This window comes from Anticarsia gemmatalis, chromosome 8 (assembly GCF_050436995.1).
Source record: "Anticarsia gemmatalis isolate Benzon Research Colony breed Stoneville strain chromosome 8, ilAntGemm2 primary, whole genome shotgun sequence".
In the NCBI taxonomy this organism is placed as follows: domain Eukaryota; kingdom Metazoa; phylum Arthropoda; class Insecta; order Lepidoptera; family Erebidae; genus Anticarsia; species Anticarsia gemmatalis.
In genome coordinates this window covers 5187954-5201019 of record NC_134752.1, presented here as the reverse complement: position 1 = coordinate 5201019, position 13066 = coordinate 5187954, and the positions used below count along the sequence as shown (strand labels likewise).

General features: G+C 37.9%; 2 protein-coding genes and 1 non-coding gene across 4 annotated transcripts; 1 reads left to right on the top strand and 2 right to left on the bottom strand.

Moving 5' to 3' along the window:
• The first annotated feature begins 597 nt into the window (after positions 1-597).
• Positions 598-6510, top strand: Amun (protein amun). The gene is made up of 6 exons (XM_076117263.1): positions 598-866; positions 2893-2989; positions 3786-4097; positions 4368-4557; positions 5564-5708; positions 5846-6510. Exons 1-6 carry the CDS (start codon positions 718-720, stop codon positions 5946-5948), a joined length of 996 nt encoding a protein of 331 aa, XP_075973378.1. The 5' UTR covers positions 598-717; the 3' UTR covers positions 5949-6510.
• Positions 6511-6543: 33 nt separating this feature from the next.
• On the bottom strand, positions 6544-13018 carry asun (integrator complex subunit 13 asun). Of its 2 annotated transcripts, none has more exons than XM_076117364.1 (13): positions 12685-13018; positions 12366-12440; positions 12046-12188; positions 11599-11748; positions 11142-11232; positions 10868-10996; positions 10596-10706; positions 9968-10128; positions 9279-9419; positions 8853-9003; positions 8385-8527; positions 7839-7990; positions 6544-6970 (listed from the first exon to the last, which is right to left on the bottom strand). In XM_076117364.1, exons 1-13 carry the CDS (start codon positions 12892-12894, stop codon positions 6717-6719), a joined length of 1911 nt encoding a protein of 636 aa, XP_075973479.1. In that variant the 5' UTR covers positions 12895-13018; the 3' UTR covers positions 6544-6716. The 2 variants fall into 2 exon arrangements, with proteins under 2 accessions (XP_075973479.1, XP_075973480.1); XM_076117365.1 differs by having other exon boundaries at positions 6544-6952.
• TRNAK-CUU (transfer RNA lysine (anticodon CUU)) lies at positions 9570-9642 on the bottom strand. Its single transcript has one exon. It is a non-coding gene; the product is annotated as a tRNA-Lys (tRNA).
• Positions 13019-13066: the final 48 nt, after the last annotated feature.

Sequence of the window (13066 nt, the reverse complement as noted above, 5' to 3'; positions counted from 1 at the left end):
ACAACAAAGCCGATTGGTGTGACGTTCCACCCCGGTGATATGTACGTCCTACTACCTAAATGCCTTATGTACACCGCTAGTTACTACTTCATGACTACTCCGAGCTCAGTGTGTACTGCAATGCAACGGAAAATATGCGTGTTTACCAAAGTCGTTTCGGTAGAACGGTGTCGTGTGTTGCGTCACGTTTAAGGAAATTGATAGTGCGCCGAGGCCGACGTGACTAACATTATCGTGATTGTGCTCATTTAATGCTCAGTTTTTCAAATATCAATTTGATATTTTGGAGTGGTGTTGTGATTTAAGCATCAACATGGAATTTATTTTTTCTCATCCCGTTTCTCCCTGTGGGTGGAGGCCAGACAAATGTCCGACGTTCGACACGCCGTGCGACCGACATAACCTTGTGATGTCGAGTAAGTGTATTTTTTGTTGCAAACGTGGTTCTAACCAGTTAAATATGAGGTTTTTTCAAATAAAATGGATCATAACGTCAATTTACAGACCTAATATGCCAAATCAAACGTTTTATTTATCATTTATGCGAAAAAAATAGGCTTATTTCGAATAATAATATCGAACGTCATTACGAGGTTCACTCTACAAGATGGCGGCTAGTGGGGAGAGGGCGCCCAGTTGGCCAGGTGCTGCCGCCGCGTCGAGTTCGGCGCTATAGCTAAACTAAATACGCAGTGTTGTACATTTAGAACGTTCACAATGGCTACCGCGAAAGACACGTCTACTTTCTTTCTGGAGGCAGATGCAAAAGAATTTGACAGTGTTTTACAGTTATATCCACAAGCAATTAAACTAAAAGCTGAACTGAAAACAAAGAAACCAGACGAGCTCATAAAATTGGACAATTGGTAAGTACGAACGCCTTTGAAAGGAGAAAATGCGGCCGTGGCGTGTCAATGAACTTGTATTGTGTGTGTATCCGTGCAAACTGATTTGATAGCTACCTCCCTCGCGGACTGCATCTCTAGTCCGCGGACGGCTCATTAAAACCACTGCGTCACGTGGGATCGATGTCAAATTGACACGATCGTTTTTCCTGAAGCCAGTGTGAGGGAAAATATCGCCGCGCTCAGGCGTTATAAAATGGTGGCTTGTCCTTTACGTATCATGACTGGTTTTAATGCATTTATGTTCATATTTAGGACTGTTCGCTTGCTAATTCTATGTATTCCCTAACTAAGTAGGAGTCTTGATAATGTATATGATATGTTATTGTGTATTTTAACTAGCTACTTCAGTAGATAATACAATGCGTTGTTGAGTACAACTCGCAATTCAACATCCGTTCAAAATGGTGACTTGCCTTTTAAGTTATGTTTTATTATTAGTATTTCAGCTATTTCGGAATTAATTTGTTAATTATGGTGTTATTGCTGACTGTTCTTTAAGTTTTCTGGAATAAAATAGGTAACGTTTGTATTATTAGATTAGTAAGAGAGACACAATGAGTCATCGTGTACTTACGATCTCTAACTTTTACCAGCAATAAGTTTTGAGTTTTCGTAAAAGTTAAGCTATTTCCTTTCGATATTTCTTTTCTAAATATTAATTAGCTCTTTTTAGTGTTAAATAAATTGAAAAATATGTCGTAATACCTAGTTCTCTTTAATCTACTTACCAGCTGGTACTTTTCTGGCCGTTAAAATTTTGTTATAGCGTGGGCTTAACGAAACAAACAAGAACATTATTTTTAAGAAACCTCAATAATAAATTAATGTGTAGGTACGTGAATTTTTGTAGACATGTAATTTTGAAGACCTGTAATTAAATAATAATACCTATATCTACTTATTTATTTTAGTCAACATTTTTAGAAATTTTATTTAAAAAAATCTACCTCTAATTTTACCAATATAATTAATTCTGGAATTTTTATTTAGATACTATTGAATAAAAATATGTAGAAGGTATAATGTTTTGAAACAGGGACTCTTTTCAGGTAAAATCCCGATACTCATGTATTTTCGCGATATTTTTTTTATCAATGATTTGTGTTTACGCGGATAAAGAAGCCGGTATCGGTAATCATCAGATTATCATAAAAACAACAATGTTCACAGCAATGTAGGTACATGGTGTCCATATTTTTGACCAATTACACTATAGGAATTAAAACACATTATTAATAATTTAATTTAATATCTGTAAATAAATGGTAAAACGATACACCAGACAATTTAAAACGACTACAAATTAGATCCAAATTGTAATGTAAGTACCAATATTTAAAGGAGCCTTGTACCATATGTCTCTTAAATAACTGTGTGAACATGTGCTAAACGTATACTGTAATAAAGTGGACCGTTTCTAACAATTAGCATCTACTTCATGTATTAGAATATCACATTGTTGCAAAGATGAAATTTTATGTTCCATTATTCATAGCTGAGATGCTATTAAGTTTCTGCATAGATATTTACGCGTTGCAAACTTAGCTCAAATATATTTTAGGCTTGGCAGATACAGAGTTCCTTAAGTGTGATTAATTTAAACCACAAGTAATTTGATAATATCCGAGACGAATTTGATATTACTCGCATTGTTAGCCTCGACAAACATCAAAAATATTGTATGTGTTTAACTCATTTTATCGATTCGCACGCGGCTGAAGTCACAAGCGAGAGCAACAATCATAATGATTTGAATCGACGCATGTATATCAAAGTATGCACGAACATCATTACGACAAAGAATGACATAAACAGCCTCATTATAAACCTCATATTTCCGACAACACGAATGGCGATATTTGTCGGCGGATTAATTTTGTACTAGCAACTTCCCGGACATTTTATTTGCAATGCAATTTTCGATTTTAAGAAATAATCCAAAATGTAAAATAAATTAATTCATTGTTATCCATTTTCTTTTCAGGTACCAGAATGAATTACCAAAGAAGATTAAATCCAGAGGCAAAGACGCGCACATGATACACGAAGAGTTGGTACAGCTCATGAAATGGAAACAAGCGGTCAGTACGAGTTTATTATACTAACATCCAGCGAAACCCGTTTCATAACCATCGCCGCATTGATAAACTATTACTTTTTGTGTCAGCGAAGTGCTGAGAAATTGTATCAAATCAAATGTGAATTTATAAAATAGCCTCGTTTTTGTACCGAAGTCTTATATTAACTTACCTACTGCATCAATAATTTTTTTTTTATATACAAAATTAGTTAACAAAAGTAACGTATTAAATAAATTATGATAAGTCGGGAAATAACTGACATTGGTTTGACAAGAGATATCTACAGCGAGCGTGATTAAGGATGTCCTTCAAGGACATTAGGAACTTTATCGGTCGAGACGTGTCTCCCTGAAAGTTTAAGGTTGTAGTATTCAACTTGAATCGGTCGAGCAAGTGTGGGTGTTATGTTTCGTGGATTTAAATCTGTTACCCACGCGGTTTTCCAGAGACTTGCCATGTTGTTTTCTAGTGATTTACGCTCCGACGCCACAAATACTATTAAAGGTTTCTTGATGGAATTAGATGATTAACTTATTTTAAAATGCAGCGTTTTTCGATGGAAAGAGTTAAATTCAAATCAATCTAGACAGATCCGTGTGCTATTTAAAAATATACCTAACCGGACACAACATTATGCACGTCATGTCTGCAAAATCAAGTGTAAGAAAAACTTGAAGATTGCATTGAAACAACAACATTTATTTGTACTTCAATCATTCTTGCCGCTAAACTACTAGCAAATGATCCATTCAATTCAAACAATGGCTTATGAATGTCTTATGTTTTCTTGTTGCAGAGAGGAAAATTCTATCCACAGTTATCATATCTGATAAAAGTAAACACACCGAGAGCGGTAATGCAAGAGACAAAGAAGGCGTTCCGTAAGCTGCCCAATATTGAGTCAGCGATGACGGCACTCAGTAATTTGAAAGGAGTGGGTACTGCCACAGCGTCAGCACTGCTTGCGGCTGCAAGTCCAGACATTGCGCCATTCATGGCCGACGAATGCGTACAAGCAATCCCTGAGATGGAAGGGAGCGACTATACTGCCAAGGAATACCTCAATTTTGTAAACCATATAAGGAACGTCTGTGATAGGTTAAATAAGGTTAGTGTACTCTCAATATTCTTTTATTTTTCGCACGCAGCACTTAACTTCATGTTTGGCAATAGGCCCAAATGCCCTTTTGTGGCGTTTTTGGCAAAAGAAGCTAACAGCGTTAGCTGTAAAATGTACATTTGCAATGATTTTTTACTGTTCCGCATTTCGTTTGCATCTTAGCCAATATTGTTTTGGCGCAATGTTCTCCAGCAGTAAAATAATTGTTAGGTTACATAGTTTCATTATCTGAACCAGACGTTTGTTTCGATCACTTAGGAACAAAACGGCTGTGGTAAGAAATGGTCACCCCACATGGTGGAGCTTGCGATATGGACACACAACATCGTGTCGGACCTTCGGCCGGAGCTGATCGGCAAGGAGCCCAGAACTACCGCGCCCACGAATGGGGGATCACCGTTGCCCAGCGACGAAAGCAACCTCGAGCCACCCTCCACAAATGGAAACGGTAAGGAAATACTTTAATAGCTACTTTCGCCCGCGGCATAACCAATCTAAATCTCCCCGTGTTGGTTTTCACCATCTCCCTTTCTTGAAGAGCTTATCAATTTCCAATATAAAATATCTTATGTACGAATATGTTTTTTATTGACTAAAGGATTGGCATTTCGTGAAATTTTATAGGGCTTGTTATTTGCTGTCGGTATGGAAAATAACATTTGTAGAAGAAATGTTTGGATCCTATCATATAATTGTGTGTCGCAACTCAGTGGTCATTGAGCCACATTCGTTTTTCTACGTCTAAAAGGTGCTACGACCACCTTTCAGGGTTGACTGGAATAGTTTTGGACTGGTATTTTGCTATAGAAAATATTTTTAGATCAGCGCTGTAATCCTTATTTTACTATCTTGTTCATAACATAAATTAACCATTTGTTCAAGAACGTACGAATGAAACCGAGCAAGAGATATTTATAAACACTACCTAGGTAATTACAATTCTAATCATGCCATGTAGGACTACCAAAAATCTAACATATAGTAAAATAAGCAGGTTAAAATACACACAGAATTTGAACATATTTTTTGTACCTTTAACGTAGACTGTCAAATCAAGATGTTTATTATACAATCTAAATGCGTAGGAGGCAACTACATAAGGGCGTATTTACATTTTGCTATTCCCGCATGTTTTAGTCGCTAACTAACGATCTCTATGATAACCGAATGCGGGGCCGACGAACGTGAACGACGTATAACGAGCACGTTTTATGTTATTGCCATTTCGTTGCCACAATCTAGAGTAAACGAGACGAAAATATGTGTAATAGAGTAATTGTGATACTCCGTAATCGAGTTTATTAAGTCTTAAAGTCGTTTCCCCACATTGTTATCCCTCGAGGCATACTCGGCTTAAACCTAACGAGTATTTAAACACGTTAGGGAGATGAGACGTAATTATTCACAGAGTTTAATCGTTGCGATATCATCAGAGATTTCCGTTGTTGTTGCAGGAAAATTAACTGCAGATTCAGTGAACGAGGACACAACGACGTCGTGCACTGAAGACTCGATGGACGCGAAAGCCGCGTCGCCCGCCACCCCCGCCTCCCCCTCCGACAACTCAGACTCCGCCTTCAGCACGCCGCGCGCCAAACGGTAACTATTCCCTGTATAATTATCTCGCATTGTTCATTCAGTAAGCTCGTTTTTGCACAGAGTTGTCTCACAATCTTATCGACAAGTGATTCAAGAAACTACACCTTGTACCTAATAGTTATTTTCTATCATCGCAGGCAAATAGAGGAGGCGAGTTCAGCAGAAGAGAACTCTTTGGGAGACTCATCAGACGCGTCGGCGCTATCGGTCGCGAAGAAACTTCGAAAAGCTACCCACTGACATCCGCGCACTCCCACCAAGCGTCCCTCGTGCGCCTATAAATAGCTTTCTAGACTAAAATATTGTACCTAGGTAATTTATTTTTCAATTCCGTTTAATTTTAACTTAGCGTTAAGTTTAAGAGTACCGGTCGATTTTGTAAGTTTTATAGGGTATCGATATTGGGGCGGCGCTCCGACACACCGGTCGGGCGCGCGTCGAGAGTATGAGATTGTACAATATTTCGATGTGAGTGTATCTCGAAGTGGCCCGCGACAGGGCCTAGTTAGGTTTCGTTTGTAATAATTTTAACGTTCGAACGTTCGCATCCCGCGTGACATTCCAATAATCGTAACGAGTACGTCGGCGGCGAGGGCGCAGGGGGCCGTCGCCGCGGAGTGATCCGGACCAGATGCCTTGACGACGCCGCCAGGCCGTCACACTCACACCATTGCCTTATGACACAGTCTGCCCGCAGAGTTTATATGCAACAAGATAATACAAAGGTCGTGTTACCCGGGCGCCGGGCACACGGGCCCACATGTAGTTTTTATTGAACAAATATAAGATATTAATTTTATAATGTCGCATTTTTTATTTACCACCCCGATTGAAACCAGTTTTCCTCTTTTAGCTATCGTTTATTCACAATAAGCGCTCGATCGACTCGCGCAGGAGATATATCGACTTACATTTCATTTTTAACTTAAAAATAGGCGACGACCGTCTATTCGACCTTTCGTCGCGACCGTACTCACTATTGGCGGCACACGCCTTACAAAGACCGAATCAGTGCTGGGCTTCGACGTCCTTGTTCAAATTGGGGTAGAGCGTGGCGACCCTGGTGCCGGCCGCCATGCGGCCCGCGAAGTCGGCGCGGCGCGGGGGCCGCGGCGCGCCCAGCAGCGCGTCCAGCACGTTGCGCGGCGCCCACACGTCGGGCGCGCCCGGCGCCGCGCCGCCGCCCGCCGCGCCGTTGCCCGCGCCGACCGGCGACAGCGGCGAGTCCGTCGTGGCGCGGATAACTGTAGCACGAGATTCTCCTGTAATCGTGTATTAAGGGTTGGCTACAAACTACGGCTACTGAGGAGAGTGACGACTGAGATGAGAAGTAAGTATATGTTGATAAAAAGCGACATTCGGAAAGCGATAGGCAGACGAGAGGCGTAAGCGGAGAATAAAAGGATAGTACTGGTTCATGTCCATGGTTCATGTTCTGGTCCATGGTCATAAAAAACTACAAAAGGTAAATGAAAAGCTACAAAAGGTGGATGAAAAACTACATCAGGCGAGCTATGAAATCCTGTCTTCAAATAAATGATTGCGGAATGGCAAACGATTGTTGTGATTTATCACGTCTGAACTATCAAAAGGAAACTTGTTCGATTAGAACGCGCGCGACGGGTGGCTGACTCGCAGTATTGACTCATGTGACCTTTTCATGTAAATGACATACGTGATGACTGTTTCAAAATTTCTTGATAATAATGAACAGCAAATAATTTTCTAACTATTTAACATGGGCATTACACAGCATCACTATCAAATTTCCTTTGCCTGTAAATAAATTTTAGCCATTTAGTAGATTGGCAGCTAATGTTTTTTTTTTGACAATGTCATCAAAAGAGTTTTATAGACACATCAGAATAAAGGATTCACCTTAAAGTAAATTGGAAAGTTATGTTAGAACTACAAAAGGGCTTAAGGTACAAAATATCCCTATTATCCCTGTATTGCAACTTTAAAAGAAAATCAAACCATATTAGTAGCTCGAGGTTAGTGTCCAAATCATACTGAGATGAATACAAAAAGTTAATAAAAGGATAGGTAAGGGTTTCAAAAGTACTAATTAACTACACTTACATAATGCAACATTAGCAATAAAATCATGCATAACATGAGTGTTCTTACCGTCAGAGGGATGGTTGTTATGAGCCCGGCAGTCAAGCAGCACTCTGAGTAAGGTGCGATGTTGAGGCCCGGCTGCATGGGCCCTTACAAGCGCCTCCAGCTCGGCCCATACTTGCCGCCACAACTCTTCACGACGACCCGATGACTTGCCCCTGTAATAGTAAAAAAATATTTTTAAATACTTTTGTATGTCTACTTTTAACTACTTTACTTTCCTGATCTAAATCATGTTAAAAACTAATACAGCTAAATACTGAATAGTTTAAGTATGGAACTAAAGTAGCAAAAGTTTATTAAGATTTTTTTTAAATTAATACAAGTCAAATATGCCTGAAATCTGTAGGATACTTGATTAAAGTACTTACTCTACCTTAAGTCATCAGTTTTATTTTTGTACCAGAAATATGCAGTTTATTGTAATTTCTTGTCATCTCGTTATGAGAATGAAATATAGAAAAATGTTAACTATTATTGCGCACTACTTTTCTCCGAAAAGGAATGCAGTAATGTAAGTTATTGGCATAATATCTGAGAACTGTATGTTACCTCATATTAGAAGGTAGCTGAGAGGTGGGGAACTCATGTCGCGACTCCATGCCCAACAGTGACAACAGCACGTTGCGACACGTGTCCACTTCATCATCGGTTAAAGTTTCTTGAACTACTAGACGAGTCAATGGTTCTAGTACCTGCAAAAACAATAAAAATATTAGTAATTTAAGTACATTACTACTAGGTCTTAAGTCATGGCACATAAAAAAAAACGAATAAAACAGCTATCATAGTAAAATTCTGGAATAATTAAGCTGACTGCCACATCGTCAAAGTTTTGATTCAACAATGCACTTACTTTTTGTTTTCTCGTTCATTTGTTTTAAAACGATTGGATACAATAAAGTAAGTTTCATTGCACAAGGTATAGTTTGTATCCCAGGCACAAAACTAAGTCAGGTATTCAATCGAGAGTAATATTCAAAAGCAAGAATTGCTCTATTTTAATTACACCATACTTACAGATCCCAGGTTAAATATAAGTGTGGAAGATATAGTAAGTGGCCAGTACGTTGTATGTCTTTGTAAACGAGCACGTGCACGTCCATTTGAGCCTGTACCACGTAATGGATGAAGGCGGTTTTGTTGCATAAGAGCACCAAACTCTTTTATCCTGGAAAAATAAAGCGTAATCTAAAATCTATAGAATTTTATCTTACTGCCGTAAAATGTTGATATTTTGGAACGTTTGGAAGTACCCAGCTAGAATAAAACTGTCGAAAATAAGACAGATTTTTCGAAAAGCGGATTTTTCTTGACGATGTTTGCATGAATAGAAGCTTTGCTGTACAGTAAGAACTGTACAACCAAGTGAGAAATACCAAAAGACGTAGAAATAAACCCACAATCCCCCAAGAAGTTTTCAAAGACTAAAAAAAGCTCGTGTACCTATAATCGGTGACCCTTCCTCCAGCACCCTCAGAGAGCGCTGGTGGATCATCATAAGGAGTTCGTCCACCTAATGCTCCGATCCATAGCTCCCCACCTTGTGCCGCTAACACATGAGACGCCGAACGACCACCGCCTTTCCTGTATTGTGAAAATACAAACATGTACGAAACTTAGTAAAAAAATATATTACAACTAATATTTTACCGAAATATGTAGATATATTGACTAATTATTATAAAAAATTTAAAAAAATAGACAAAGGAATATTAAAAACGAACAAAAAGATTGCGCCCAACGTGGGGCTCGAACCCACGACCCTGAGATTAAGAGTCTCATGCTCTACCGACTGAGCTAGCCGGGCTTGTGATAGGAAGATCAAAATAGTTAAGCAGTTTATAAATACATGCAGAGTACCAATGTTAAAATTATTATTTATGCTCAAGATGTTCCATAATGATGAAAATTGCTAAAAATCATAATGTATTGTGTTGTTCAAATAATTAAAAGTCGCCGACGAGTAGAAGGGACAATTAGAGTTGGAGGCTTGCGTCCAACAGGCTGATTTGAAAAAATACTACATATTAAATATTCCTATACAAACAAAAATACAGTTTATTCCCAAGAGAGTCATCATATTACAACTAATAATAAAATGTAATAGGAAAATTTTAACTTATGTTACTTACCTAGGAACTTCTAACGTAACAGATCGTCCATTGAGTAGAAAATTGACGAGACAGGCCGAAGGTCTAGAGGCCACGTCAGCGGGGGTCACTCGCCATAGAGCACCGGAACATCCCCCCGCCCCGCCTTCAGCACCGCGAGGCGTCCACCATCTTAACACAACCTGTAATATAAGTTAAAAAACGTAACTGTGTTGCTGCAAACACTGCATTTAGAATTGTTTAGAGGTTACTCTTGCCATTCCACGTTCTATTGTCTTTGTGTGCTATACAAATAGCTGAATTTAATCATCATCCGTGAATAATATCTGAATTAAGAAACTACCCCACAAGAGCGACTTTTGGAAAACGAGTGTACATGGACTTTTGGAATACTCTTGTACAGCGATTTTTGTAAATTTCCAGTGTAGAGGTTATGTTGTTTCTTAGCCGCGACTACACTTTTAGCATTTTGTTGAGCACAGGTATTTTGTAAATTTGATTCTGTTCAGCGACTTTTAGAGGTCACTGTACCTGTTCATGGTAGGTAATAGTAACTGGGTTCTTCTAGCACTCTTATTGTATTTGCAGTAATATTGCCCAATCCCATTTTTATAATTAAATGCAGCTACTGTTCAACTAAGTTGCTTACCGATTCCGCCGCTTCGGCAGGCGTTTGTGAAGCTCTTAGTCCAGTATGCGCTTCAGCCGAATGAATAATTTCTACGTCGTAATTGGCGCTCGAACTCGCGTTTTGTTCTTCCTGTAAAAGAAGAACATTGAAAAGAAGTATAGCAGAATATTAATAATCTAATCTATTTAATAAGCCCGTTTCCACCCACAATTGAGTACAGGCATTAATAATATTGTTGTTATCATAAGTTATTAAAAATTGGACAGCCTAGGTTTGCTTCTTCCACATACCTTCATAGGAATACCAGTGACAGTGGTTGTCGCTAGCCTGTAGTGTGGCAACACCAGTCTACCCAGAAGATTAGCTAGTGCACTAGCTCGTGATACTATCACTTCAACACCCATTAGGCCACCTGCCATCTGAAAATAATATATTTTTAATATTATAAAAGTGAAAAATTCCAATTATTCATTGCGGTTTTAATATGTAATATGTGTGATTAAAATGAAATAGTTTAAATGCAATATCAATAAGATATAAATGATTTCATAATATTCTTCTTACCTCAGTCAGTGGTTGATTTGTAACTCTAGTCTCTGCTTTTTCTGGTGTCACATTTATAATAACTAGATGGCAATAATGTACTAGTAGGGGCCTGAAATTAACACAACATTTTTTTATGCTAAACTACTTTAAATAATAGTAACATGACATTATGCTTCTATGCTTCACAGGATTAACTATAAATGATAGTTAATCAAAATCTAATCATTTGTTAATTTAACATATACTGACACTTATGATTGACATTTTATAATACAAATCTTGATGTTGTAAGGAGCTGCCATACTACATACTAATCACATTAAGAATATAATTTCTTCTACGTACTTTACTTATAAGACAATATGAGTACACAATTGTGTCTATATATTTCTAAATGGCAGATCTCTAAACCTATATTATGATTATATACAGAATTATGAAAACAATCTTAAGTTTAAACTTTCACATTACTTACTGAGGTGTTGTAGGTGAACCTTCTGAAGTAGAAGCTGGTGGTGGTATAGTGGCTTTCTTGTTCTGTTGCACCAGGGTGTTGTGTGCTATTTCTGCCAGACTTCTTATTGAATCATCATCTCTTGCACTGGTTATACAGATGATGCGCCCACTGTAGTAATGGAAAAATGATTTTAATATTGAAGGAAAAATAGTAAGGAAAGAAATGATTTCGATTGAATTAATCCAAAGTTAAATTAATTAATGTTACATGTGAATTAGTGCTAATTGTCAATATATAGTACTTGGTAATTGTTGGCCAGAAGCCTCCTAGTTCACACTTTAATCAGGTCTATGCATATGTGGGAACTACATCATGTTACATTTACTCTTGTGTTTGTATATCTTTTGATTATGACATTTTTGTGATGGCCAGACTATAATAACATTTTATATGTTATAATCTTACCGATTTTGGAAATGTCTTTCAGCTGGTCTTGATGTCTGTTCAGGAGAGGATTCACCCAAGGCTTCGATGGCGGCGCACAGTCCCGCCACATCACCGCCGGCCCCTCGACGAACAGGTCCCACCAGACATAGGCCATTAAGAATCTACAAATAAAGTTTCTCAAATGAGGCAGATAAAGATGTATTGAGAAAAGAGGCTATGAGGTAGTTATACTGATAAAAATATCTTGTACTTCATAGTATTCCATTAATATTGGCATTAGAAATAAAAATAATATTTAAATATTGCCTTACAAAATTTTATTTTTAATTACAACTTACATGTGTAAGATTTTGTTGAGTTACTGCCCATGTGTTCAAAATGTGTGCTGCAGAATCACTGACTACAAACCGCACCTGAAATTATAATAAACAAAAGTTATAAAAAATTATCTGTGCTATTTCAAAATCTTCTAATCTCATTGTTTTTTTTTCACAAAATAAATCAATTCAGTCCGAAAGATAAACACAATTCGTACTTTCTAATATAAATATACTATTGGATGTGAGCATAGAGTACCTACTGTTTTGTTTACATACATCACTAACATCATGATTACCAAAACAAATCGTTTATCAGTGAGCAACAGGTAGGTCTTACCAATTTTCCTTCTGGGAAGAGATCCCACACTATACGGCAGTACTCAACAGCAGCTTCAACACTGCAGGTCCACAAGGATTTACAAATCGGAGGCACAGGAAGGTATCCTCGGTTTTTAGGAACATCGAAATCTATTGGACTATCTGATGAAATACCAAAGTAAGGAGTGTGGTCTAAAACAAATATTGTCTTGTGATTAGTTGGAAACATGTTTTTGTTCTACTACAGAATCTCTGTACGAAATGAAAAAGTGTGCATGTTTTATATTCAATTTATCCGGTGTTTCTCTGTTACAACTCGCGAATCAGAAGCTTGATGTGTCAAATCGTGTCAAACTAAACGTCAAATGTGTCAACAAACAACTTGTCAAATTTTGTCAACT

What these genes read in the sequence shown, in the direction of transcription:
- Amun (XM_076117263.1), top strand. Translation starts at nt 718, where the DNA reads ATGGCTACCGCGAAAGACACGTCTACTTTCTTTCTGGAGGCAGATGCA. An exon ending in CTCATAAAATTGGACAATTG is followed by an intron (nt 867 to 2,892) that starts GTAAGTACGAAC and finishes TTTTCTTTTCAG; the next exon opens with GTACCAGAATGAATTACCAA. An exon ending in TCTGTGATAGGTTAAATAAG is followed by an intron (nt 4,098 to 4,367) that starts GTTAGTGTACTC and finishes TCGATCACTTAG; the next exon opens with GAACAAAACGGCTGTGGTAA.
- asun (XM_076117364.1), bottom strand. Translation starts at nt 12,894, where the DNA reads ATGTTTCCAACTAATCACAAGACAATATTTGTTTTAGACCACACTCCT. An exon ending in GAAAGACATTTCCAAAATCG is followed by an intron (nt 11,749 to 12,045) that starts GTAAGATTATAA and finishes CCATTACTACAG; the next exon opens with TGGGCGCATCATCTGTATAA. An exon ending in GGTTCACCTACAACACCTCA is followed by an intron (nt 11,233 to 11,598) that starts GTAAGTAATGTG and finishes TGTTAATTTCAG; the next exon opens with GCCCCTACTAGTACATTATT.